Source organism: Sus scrofa, chromosome 13, assembly GCF_054392235.1.
Source record: "Sus scrofa isolate SSC_HxYL_T2T_F1_AM1 chromosome 13, Sscrofa_HxYL_maternal_Yorkshire_Landrace_v2.0, whole genome shotgun sequence".
Classification (NCBI taxonomy): Eukaryota; Metazoa; Chordata; class Mammalia; order Artiodactyla; family Suidae; genus Sus; species Sus scrofa.
Window position 1 is genome coordinate 140,829,128 of NC_139395.1, and position 12,566 is coordinate 140,841,693.

The window sequence follows — 12,566 nt, forward strand, 5'->3', positions numbered from 1 at the left end:
TCAAAGTATCTTCCTTTTGATTTTTAAAAAATGCATGCCTATAATTCACATTTATTGTTTAACAATTAAACCAAAGGAAAAGGCATTAAAAAACAACACCTTGTCATCCCATGAGCTATAGACAGCTATTATTAACATATACAAAATGTTTATATGGAAATAGTGCCCTATTATAAACACTATTCAGTAGCCCACAGAAATAGTTATTCATGTTCTTCTCCAAGATACTCCATGACTCACACCATCACTAGATATAAGTCTTGGTTTAAATATTACCTCCTTGAGGCATTTTCCAAACTTTCTCTTTAAAACTGCAACCTTTCATCATCACCCTAGCAGTCCCTTATCCCCTGCTTGCCCTATTTATTTAAATAGTACTTATCAAGATTAGATATTAAGTATGTTTTATGTTTTTTTTTATACTTATTTCTTTATTTCTTTTTGCTTTTTAGGGCCGCACCTGCAGCACATGGAGGTTCTTGGGCTAGGGATCCAATCGGAGCTGTAGCTGCTGGCCTACACCATAGCCACAGCAGATCTGAGCCCCATCTGCAACCTATGCCACAGCTCACGGCAATGTGGATCTTTAGCCCACTGAATGAGGCCAGGGATTGAACCTGCATCTTCATGCTACTCAGATTCGTTTCTGCTGCACCACGACAGAAACTCTTACATTTTATTTTTAAAGTATCCTCCAGATAGAGTATAAATTGCATGAGTGCAGCAGTTAGCACTTAGCTTTTTTTTTTTTCTTTTTTCTTTTTTAATGTTGTTTGATGTTTCCTTTTAGTATCTAGAAGGATGCCTGGAACATAGAAGTTACCCAGTCAATGACTATATAGATGTCAGATCTACGTCAACATCATCATTTTGATGGCACCATAATTTTCCAGTGTGTGACTTAGTGCAATTTTTCTTTAACCAATAATTTATTGATGGATAGTCTGATCATTTCCATTATATTTCACTGTGATGAACATTTTTTAATGTGCTTCCCTGTATACTCTTTTTTTTTTTTTTTTTTTTTTTTTTTGTCTTTTCTAGGGCTGCACTTGTGGCATGTGGAGGTTCGCAGGTTAGGGGTCTAATTGGAGCTGTAGCTGCTGGCCTACCACAGAGCCACAGCAATGCGGGATCCAAGCCGAGTCTGCGACCTATACCACAGAGCCACAGCAATGCGGGATCCAAGCCGAGTCTGCGATCTATACCACAGCTCACGGCAATGCTGGATTCTTAACCCACTGAGCGAGGCCAGGGATTGAACCTGCAACCTCATGGTTCCTAGTCGGATTTGTTAACCACTGAGCCAGGAGGGGAACTCCCTTGTATACTCTTAAGTTACTTCTTTAGTAGGATAATTTATTAGAAGTGGCATTATGGATCAGTGTATAAATATATATATATATATATATATATATTTTTTTTTTTTGTCCTTTTTGCTATTTCTTGGGCCGCTCCTGCGGCATATGGAGGTTCCCAGGCTAGGGGTCGAATCGGAGCTGTAGCTGCCGGCCTACGCCAGAGCCACAGCAACGCGGGATCCGAGCCGCATCTGCAACCTACACCACAGCTCACGGCAATGCCAGATCGTTAACCCACTGAGCAAGGGCAGGGACCGAACCCGCAACCTCATGGTTCCTAGTTGGATTCATTAACCACTGCGCCACCTCAGGAACTCCACGTGTATAAATATTTTTGAGGGTTTTAATACCTGTTGCCAGATTTTCTTGAGAAAAGTTTTATCTGTAACACTCCTATTTATATGTAAGTAGTGTCCAAGAGTGCTGAATTTCTTATACTATCTTGTACTAATATTGCTTCATTACTCTTTTTAATCTTATTCCTTTTATTTAAGTTCCATGACTTAACAAAGTAAGTACTTTTGGAATCAACAAATTGTTTTTTAGTTAAACAGCAAAAAGGATAAGTGGAAGAAAAATAGAAAGGTTATTTTTATAACATATAATTTGGAGTTCCCGTAGTGGCTCAGTGGTTAACGAATCTGACTAGGAAGCATGAGGTTGCAGATTCCATCCCTGGCCTTGTACAGTGGGTTAAGGATCCGGCATTGCTGTGAGCTGTGGTGTAGGTTGCGGACGCGGCTCAGATTCCGCGTTGCTGTGGCAGTGGTGTAGGCTGGTGGCTACAGCTCCGATTCAACCCCTAGCCTGGGAACCTCCATATAACGCGGGAGCGGCCCAAGAAATGGTAAAAAGACTATATATATATATATATATATATATATATATATATATATATATATATAATTATATGCAATTAAAGCCTCGATTCCAAAGATGTCTAGCATGGGAACTAAAGAATTGAAGCTAGTTAGTCCACATCGCCTATCTTCTCATTTAAAGGTGAGGATGTTCCATTTGATGGAGGCAATGTTGTTGCTAATTTGAGGACAGTGAGAACAAGGAACTGGGGATGCCCAGCCTTGCCCTTGTGATAATTATCACTTCTGCCAGAGAGTTCTTAAAGGGGCTTCACACTCAAGGAACAGAAGCAAAATGGGAATTCCATAACTGCTTCATGAATGTTTAAGCTCTCCAAGACAGAGGTCTGCGGTCACGCTGAGATGATGCCGAGGCTTTGGCTCGGAATGAGCAGGCTTTTTATCCTATCTCTCATATGAAAAACATGTTGTGTAAATTAGGGCAGTTCCTTTCATGTTTTTAGTGATAACCAATGGGTAGTAAATCGATTAAGAAGACTGGAAGATGATGCGTTAGATGGATCTTATCCTCAAGAGTTTCTTTTTTTTTTTTTTGTAATTTTTTTTTTTATTTTCCCACTGTACAGCAAGGGGGTCAGGTTATCCTTACATGTATACATTACAATTACATTTTTTCCCCCACCCTTTCTTCTGTTGCAACATGAGTATCTAGACAAAGTTCTCAATGCTATTCAGCAGGATCTCCTTGTAAATCTATTCTAAGTTGTGTCTGATAAAGAGTTTCTTAACTTCCGCCATATTCCCAGTATTTCCTGGTAGTTTTTAAAACCTTATTCAGCTCACATTTGCAAATGACACATTTCTAGGTCCTGACGAGACTCTTCTTTGAATCATGTGTATATGTTACTTTAAAATTATAAGTGGGTAAAACAATTACAGGTTCAAATTTTTATATAATGGGAGTTCCTGTCGTGGCTTGGTGGTGAATAAACTCAACTGGTATCCACGAGGACTCGGGTTCGATCCCTGGCCTTGCTCAGTGGGTTAAGGATCTGGCATTAAACTGAGCTGTGGTGTGGGTTGCAGATGTGGCTCAGATCCCACGTTGCTGTGCCTGTGGTGTAGGCCTGCAGCTGCAGCTCCAATTCGACCCCTAGCCTGGAAACCTCCATATACTGTGGGTGCGGTGCGCGCGCGCGCACACATACATACACACACACACACACACACACACACACACACATAGTGTACTTTGTGTACTTTGAACACTTACCCAATACTATCAACTGTATTTATTCTTTAAATTGAACCCGTGTATACTCTGGCACAGTAAAAAGGCCAGCACTTAGTTTTATAAAAATAATGAGGCATAGTTTGAAGCTTCAAGTATCTTAGAGGATAGAAAAACTGCCCTATCTGAAAAATCCACCAGACTGCAGTAAATCCTAATGGGAAATAACTCTCAAAACAATATGCACCTTCCTTTGGTTTCTCCTTCATGATTTGCTGCTAATTCCCTCTCAATTAAAACAATCTCAGATTTAAAACTACAGCCTCAATGTATTCCAAGAACTTCAGACTTGATACACAGCTAGTTACCAAGTATCTCTAATAGGATGCTTAATAGGAATCTAAAACTATATAACTATAGAAGCTTCCCTTCTATTCTTATTCCCCAGTTGCAAAATTTAGCTTCTTAGAGGCAACTTGATGTTACTGATGTCCTTGGAATCCATGTAAAAGATACTCCATGATAATAAGGCATATATGCATATATATCACCACACAAATAACATTTATCTGCTCTCCTAAACCTTGAATCCTTTGTTTGAAAAATATTTTACTCAGTGTGCTTTCTGATATAGTGTTCTTCGTGGCACATGTGATATGGAAACTGAAGATGGATCTGAAGGTAGAATTGTAAATAACGTCTTTAATACTTGGTTTCATAAACTAAAAAATAATTGCCTCTCATGTATGAGGAAAAAGCTATAATTGTGACATAACTCAATCATCTTACAGAGATTGTCATTCCTATTACATTTGATTTCTCTTCTCCCTTGCTCTCTTTACTCAACTTTGTTCAGAGAGCTTAATCTTCTCAGATTTGGTTTCCTCTAATGAATGGGCAAGTGTAGACTCAGCTGCCCTTTTGTTCATAAGTGAAAAGAAGAAAATGTCATCTCTCATGTACATGTTGTCCAAATCACTTACATATAATTTACATTAGCAATGTTCAGATTGTGGACTGAGACACTTTTATGGGTCACAGTCACCCTAGTGGGTCACAGACAACACCTTTAAAATAAATAATTGAATAGAAAATGTCATTAGGCATTACATTGAATAACTACGGTTTCTTGAAACAAGGGTTTCCCTTACTTCCCTTCCTTTGTTCCAGATATACATGTGCTTATATATGTCCAGGTAGTGGATTTGTGTCACTATATAAAAGGTTATTTCTTTATACTGCATTGTGGTAAAAAAAAAGTTCAGGGTCTCAGTTTTAACTGCTTTGATCCGCAGAATGACACCACGAGTGGATATTGTTATCCTCAATTAGTAGATGAGGAAATCTGAATCTGAGATGATAGCATTGTCTTTTCCAAAGTGAAGGACAGAGCTAGGATTTGTACTTTACGTTTTTGAGCTTGAAATTTTGTACTGTTTTCTTTGTAACATATTTCTTTTCTCTATTAGTTAATGGAAAAGAATAGCTGTACTGGAAGCTTATGAGTTGGTCACCATAATTGCTTTTTATTGTGTGTGTGTGTGTTCCATCCCAGTATCTTTTGTATTCATAATTTAAATTCTTATTTTGAGGAGCTCATAAGTGATTTTATCCACACTCACCTTAAAGTTTAGATTTTTCTTAAAAAAAAAAAAATCTCCATTTAGGAAAGGTAGAGAGCCAATACTGCTAGCTGGAAGAACCTTCGAGCCACACTCTTCCTTGCGCAGTCCACAGATTTACATCCACATGACCTGGGAACATAAGTTAGAAATGCAGAATCTCAGGCCTCAAATCAGGATCTGCATTTTATCCAGATCTTTTTGGTGATTTGAACATTGATATTTGAATAGCATCTAAGGTATTAGGTAATATTTAAAATTTTTAAAATGCTTTTAAATTTATTTTTTTGGAGTTCCCGCTGTGGCTCAGCGGGTTAAGAATCCAACTATTATCCTTGGGGATGTGGATTCGGTCCTTGGCCTTGCTCAGTGGGTTAAGAATCTGCAAGCTGTGGTATAGGTTGCAGACACGGTTTGGATCTGGTGTTGCTGCAGCTGTGGTATATGCTGGCAGCTATAACTCTGATTCTACCCCTAGCCTGAAAATTTCCATATGCTGCAGGTGTGGCTCTAAAAAAATAAATAAAGTAAAATATAATAAAAATAAATAAGATAAAATTTATTTTTTCAATTTAATTTAAATTTTATTTTCTATTGGTGTATAGCTGATTGACAATGTTGTGTTAGTTTCAGGTGCACAGCAAAGTGATTCGGTTATCCATATACATATATCCATCCTTTTTCAGATTGTTTTGCTATGTAGGCTATTACAGAGTATTGAGTAGCATTCTCTGTGCTATATAGTAGGTCATTGATTATCTATTTTATATAGAGAAGGGTGTATATATGTTAATCCCAAACTCCTAATTTATCCCTTCCCTCTACCTTCCCCCTTTGGTAACCATAAGTTTGTTTTCAAAGTCTGTGAGTCTTTTTTTGTATTTAAATAATTTCATTTTTTTTTCAGATTTCATATGTTAGTGATATCATATGATATTTGTCTTTCTCTGAATTCACTTAGTATGATAATCTCTAGGTCCATCCATGCTGCTGCAACTGGCATTATTTCCTTTATTTTTTTTGGACGAGTAATATTCCATTGTACATTTATACCACACCTGTGCTTTTTGGCTATCTGCATGTCTTCTTAGGAGCAATATCTATTTATATCTTCTGCCTATTTTTTGATTGGGTTACTATTATTTTTTTATGTAGAGCAGCATGAACTGTTTGTACATTTTGGAGATTAGTCCCTTATTGGTCCCTTCATTTGCAAATATTTTCTTCCATTCTGTGGGTTGTCTTTTTGTTTTGTTTATTGTTTCCTTTTCTGAACAAATTTTTTTCTGTTTAATTAGGTCCCATTTGTTTATTTTTGTTTTGATTTCTATAACTCTGTGAGGTGGATCCCAAAAGATCTTGCTGCAATTTATGTGAATGATTGGTCTGCCGCAGGTCATTTTTTTTAAAAACATCAATTGAGTGATCACATGGCTTTTTATTTACTTAGTTATTCTATCTACATTTATTGAGGGATAATATGGCCCAGGCCTCATGCCAAGTGGTGGGGTTATAAAGATAAATGATGGGAGGGCTCTGCTTGTTAGGAGCGAATGATCACAAACACAAAAGATGCATTCAGGTCTTACAGATGCTCTAATAGAGTTATGCGTTAGACATGAAAGGGGCTGTTACCTAAACCCATGTGTATAGGTTTACTTCATTGATGATCTGATGATATGACTTGAAGATCTTGGAAGCAGTTCTTTTTACTTGGCAGGTTTTAATTGTTTTTTTAGGGCTGTTTGACCAAATGAAGGCCACTGATTTTCTCACTCCTGGATGCACATTACAGTTATCTGGGTTGTAAAGGAATATGGACATCTGACCCCTCCTCCTCATTTCCTTTCCCTATCTTCAATGTCCTGAATGCACTGGTTAGAGGTAGGGTTTGGGCAGCAACATTTTTGATAAGGTTCCTTAATGATTCCTGTATGTAGCCAAAGTTTAGAACTACTGGGTGGAATTAATGAAGTTTTATGACACTTATATTAAGGATATAGGGCAAAGCAGTCTCCAAAGGTGCACACCTTAGAGTGATAAGAGAAGTAGACATGTTTCCTTCTATATGACATGTCTTTGAACCTTCCAATTCTGTGGGGTCTAAAATAAGAACAATATGGTACTTTGATTAACGCAGTGGTTCTTCAAGTGTGTCCTTAGGACCAGTAGCACCAGCATCATCTGGGAATGTATTAGGAATACAGATTATAAGGTATTGAATCAGAGCCTCTGGTGATGGGACCAGCAATCTGTGTTTTAAACAGATCTGCCAGGTATCTTAGTGAGCTCTAAAGTTCCAGAATCACTGCTGAAAGAGTTGTAGGAATAAAAGATAGCCTAGGAAAGTCTTAGCACAGTGCCTGTTGCATAGTGAGAGTCCAAAAACCAGAATACTCTAAAGGTTGTGTGTTTGACTCCTTGTAGGCTGAATATATGGCTAGGAGCTAGATTTGATAGCTGTTGGCTACTCATAAGGCAAATGCAGCTCAAATGAACAATCTCGAATGTATATCAGCACAACTAAGTCACCAATCCTTCCACTGCGAAATTTAGACTCTTTTCTGAAGACCTAAGTTGAGACGTTTTAGCACTATCCAAAAGTGACTCATTGAGTGGTAGTGAATAGTTCCACAACACATCTAAAATATTATTTTTAAAAGGAAAAAAAAATAGAGAAATTATTTTCTGTTTTTATTTTTAAAATGAAACTTTCCTTTTCTTATTTGAATTTCTTGCAGAAAGTATTTAAAAAGATTCCATCCCATGAACCTATAGTGATGTTGGGTTTCCTGGTACCCTAAAGCCTGGATTGTACATAGATCTCCAAATTGGATATTTCTTATTCCTACTTCTCCTAATCTGTCCTGGACATACTTTTAGATTAGTTTTTAGTAAATCATATTCTTAGAAGTGTTTCTTTCTCCGAAATCCTTAATGGATCCTCACTGCATGCATGTGTGATAAAATTCAACCTCTTTGCTAGATGTGTAGTACACTGAGAAGCTTATTTTTATACTAATTTTTATAACCTACTAATGTTATTTTACATTCCTTTGTTTATACTATATCATACCTTGCTCTTTATTTTCTAGACCCTGATTTTTTAAAATTTATTTTTACCATTATGCCTTTATTTCCCTTTCTTTCTGCCTAGCATGGACTTACTCTACATCATAATGTTCAGGGGCTATTTAAATGCTCCAGTAAAGCTACCTTGTTCATCCAACTGGACATAGCTTCCTTTATCTTAACTTCCAGAAGAGTTTATTTGTAGATCTTAATAAAATCCATCTTCTGTTACCTTACCTGTTTACATATTTTTTCCTCCTCTATTTGACTGAAAATTTATGAGGACCAACACCAAGTCTCATATACCTCAGTAATCTACCGCCCAAAGCACCTTCTCTGTTTTGGCTAAATGTACTCTACATTTACTTTTATGTCACTTTTAAGTATCAAATCTGGTTCTCATTCTCCTGAAAGTTAAGACTGCTAATTAAAATGAGGAGAACTAAAATAGGCAATAATTGCTACTCAGGACAAAAAGGCATGTATCAAAGCCAGTTAGAAAGCAGTAAAATGCCAGCTGATACAGATCTTCCTTGACTTGTGATGGGGTTAGATCCTGATAAAACCACTGTAAATTGAAAATATTAAGTCAAAAATGCATTAATGCGCTTAGCCTGCCAAACACCACACCTTAGCCAGCCTACTTTAACATGCTCAGAACACTTATATTTAGTTTCTGATTGAACAAAATCATCTAACATGAAGCCTATTTTACAATGAAATGTTGACCTTCTTATGTAATTTATTGGACGCTGTACTGAAAGTGAAAAACAATGTTTGTATGGGTACAAGAATGGTTATAAGCATATTGGTTGTTCACCTTGGAGATTGCATGGACGACCTGGAGCTATGTCTGCCTGCCTCTGCCCAGCATCACAGGAATATTCTCCCTCATATGGCTAGCTCAGGCATCAATCAAAATTCGAAGTATGTTTTCTACTGAATGTCTGTTACTTTTGCACTTGTAAAGTTGAGAAATGATAGGTCGAACCATTATGAGTTGGGGACTCTATATTTTTTAAGTGCTGTGAAATTGCATCTGTATTTACTGCATTGTGTTTCCTTTCCATAGGTGATTTTCCTCCACCCCCACCTCCACCTCTAGATGATTCCAGTGCTCTCCCATCTGGATCTGGAAACTTCCCTCCTCCACCGCCCCTTGATGACGGTGCTTTCAGGGCACAGGTAGGATCTGTGGTTGAAATTGTGTTTATAAGCCATGCTAGGAATCATGAATTCTGAGATTGTTTCTGTGGTGGATAAACATTTATCCAGAGCCTACAGAGAGCTTTACAATTCACGAAGAGCTAAGGCACTTTAATGCAAAATGCCCAGCTCAAGCTTCTCAGAGTTCTGCTGGCTTGCACTCTGAAGCCCTGGAAATCCTTTTACCTGCTAATTTTATTTCAAAACTGAAAGCTATTCTTTAGGAATGCTATTTGAGAAGTCCACATTTTCTTGTTATCCTGGGGACACACAACGATGCTTTTTTGTTGCCTCATTTCTCTATTCACAAATGTTGCATTCTAAATGAGTAAAGCTGATATTTTAAGGCTCTGGTTGGTCACTGTGGGTACTAATTGGTCAGCAACATCTTTCTAGCAAAAGCAGTAGCAAAAATTCTTAGGGTTTTCCCTTCTGAGTGAGGTCAGGCATGCACAGTATAGTTTGTATTGACTCTTCAGAAGTATTGTGCTCCAGGGAGCGTTGATAGCATAGTGACCCAGAGCTGGAGTCAGAAGCATGTAGGAGCACTGCTGACCAGCTGCCGCTGTTTAGGCAGTTAAATGTCAGTTACACCTGGAAGGAAAACTAAATAATAGTCAGAATTATTCATATTTTTAGAGGTGATGTTCTTACTATAGAAATGTTAAAGAAAAAATTATTATTTTTTAGAGAAATGTTGGCAAGATTGGTGAATGAGATGGAATAGGGTTTGGTGTTTGATTTAAAATAAAAAGAATAGGGAGCTACTGAGTGAGAATATAGGTGAGAAAATACTAGTTATGAGTTGATAATTGTTGGGTGAATGGAGTTTTATTTCATTATTTCTTCTACTTTTGTGTAAGTTTAAGATTCCCCATAGTACATTTTAAAGAGGAAAAGCCATAGAAGGTAAATGCTGAAATAGTTTAGTGCATTTTCTGGCTTGCTTTCTTCTAACCCTCTTCTTGAGGGAAGACAAAGGAAGAAATCATTCATTCATTCAACAAATATTTCTGTGCTCTGTGTCATCCTTTATAGCACTAGGAATTCTATGGCAAAAAAGACAGACAGGGTTCTGCCCTCATAAAATACATACGTTAAAATGTTCATCAGAATGAGATCAGTGCTATGAGATCAGGTCATGGGAAAGGGAAAGAGATAGGGCTTACCCTATCAAGAAGGTGACACCTAAACACAGACTTGGAGGACAAGAGGAAAGAATGAGCCATGTGGATGTTTTGGGATGTATGCTTTCATATAGCAGGTCTTAAGTAATAGAATAAGCTCTTCCTATTATTGGTCAGTTGAAATTTGTAAGTTCCAGTTATAACCAGTAAGCTCTAATTAAGTTTGGGGACCAAGTCTTTTAAAGGCTATTAAAAACAGTATGTTTTACATATATATGTCATTAATTTCTACATTTTATCTTGCCGTGGCTAATAAAATCAAAGATCACTTGCCAGAAATGGATAAGACTCCTGCAACATACATATTTATTTTATGCAACAGGTAGATCCCTTGGTAAATAAAAATAATATGATTTTCATTACTTTTAGTCATTTTTTATTAACAATTAAAAAACCCTTAAAGTTTGCTTCTTATATTCCTTTGCTCTCATTTTGTTGGGGGCTGATCTTTGTGTATTGCTTTATTTATACAATCACTTTATGTAATCTATCTTCCTTGAATAGCTATGAAACTATCTTTGTAAACATTTAAAATCTTAAGCTCTGAAAAGTTTACTTGACCTTGTGATGGAAGACTTGTGTTTGAACACTAGTTGAGCCGTTCTTTCTAGCCACATTATCTTGAACAGGTCACACACTAAGGCTCACGTTTCTCTATAATTAAAAATAAGGTACTGTATTACTTCTAATAATTAAATGAAATACAGATGGATTTGAAAGTGCTAAACTATAACCACTGTACAGACATTTTGATGTTATAATTGTCACCATATAAAAATAGCAAGAGCAAGAATAATAATAAGCCTTCCCAAAGGGTTTCATTAGGAAAAATTCAAACATGAGACTTTCATAAAGTTATAAAAATTCTATTTCTTTTCTGTATGGCCCTTGTCTTGGTAACTATATCCAAACCATGACTTTGTTTTTGACAAGGAAGGAAATAAACAAAAAGCCTGTTGCCATGTTGGCTTGTGTTCTCAGTAAAACAGAAGGAAGAAGGATAAAAAATAAAACGGAGTTTGCCAAATGGAAAAGGGCAAATCTGGTAGGAGAGGCATGATGTACTTGAATATATGGAAAATTATCAGCAAGTTCAAAAGAAAATGGGTGTTTCCTCTCCTTGTTTGATAGTGATGTGATGTGATAGAGGCTTGGACCCACTCTGGCCATATTTGCCCCAGCTTTAGATATGACCTGCAGTGGAGCCCCAAGGAATATAGTCACTGGAGAAAATTTTGCGCTTTTTCCTCTCAGCCATGGTGAAAACTCCTGTTGCCAAGTCCAAATTATAGCTGGTAAATGTGTGTTTTTATGTAGAAGTCTGTTTATGTTTCCAGCCAAATTTTCAGGTCAGAGCCAAAAGAACCTCTACTAACTGTGACTATAAGAATTATAAGATTTTCAGAGCTGAAAGGGACCTAAGAGATCATGTCGTCCAACCCTGGCGCCAGGCATCTACTTACTGCCTTTTGAAGTACTTGCTAAGTGAAATGATTTCCTCTCTTTGCAAATGGGGAAACTGAGACCCAAGAAGGTGTGGATCCTGTGGTTCCTGACAGAGCCCTTTTGAAAAATCTTGATTCCCGATCTGCCCTGCCTCTCACTGTGCACATGGTTTTGCTTGAGGCCTCTCAAGGCTCTGAGATTTAGATGAGATGAAAGGTTTACGCACTTGCTTGGAAGGACCAAATGCTTTTGGAGTTTTGCTTGACTCTAAATTTTTGATGTGTGCTCTAATTTTTTTTCCTTTGCAAAATGTGAATATTTAGTGACAAGATTTCTTGTTTTGAGGATTCTCACTTTTATAGGTAAAGATGAGTCTAGGATTTTTTTTTTTTTTTTTTTTTTTTTTGGTCTTTTTAGGGCCACAACCACAGCATATGGATGTTCCCAAGCAAGGGGTCAAATCAGAGCCATAGCCTCTGGCCTACATCTCAGCCACAGCAATGTGGGATCTGAGCCATGTCTGCAACCTATACCACAGCTCAGGGCAACTCTGGATCCTTTACCCACTGAGCAAGGCCAGGGATTAAACCTGCATCCTCATGGATACTAGTCAGATTTGT

The 12,566-nt window shown here is 37.3% G+C and overlaps 1 protein-coding gene across 12 annotated transcripts in view; it reads left to right on the forward strand.

Moving 5' to 3' along the window:
• Positions 1-12,566, forward strand: part of LPP (LIM domain containing preferred translocation partner in lipoma) — a 693,621-nt gene that overhangs the window by 293,545 nt on the left and 387,510 nt on the right. For all 12 annotated transcript variants that reach the window (XM_021071248.2, XM_021071246.2, XM_084990684.1 and 9 more), the window contains one exon: positions 9,180-9,292. In XM_021071248.2, coding sequence (XP_020926907.2) covers positions 9,180-9,292 — 113 coding nt within the window. The remainder of the gene's footprint in view (positions 1-9,179; positions 9,293-12,566) is intronic.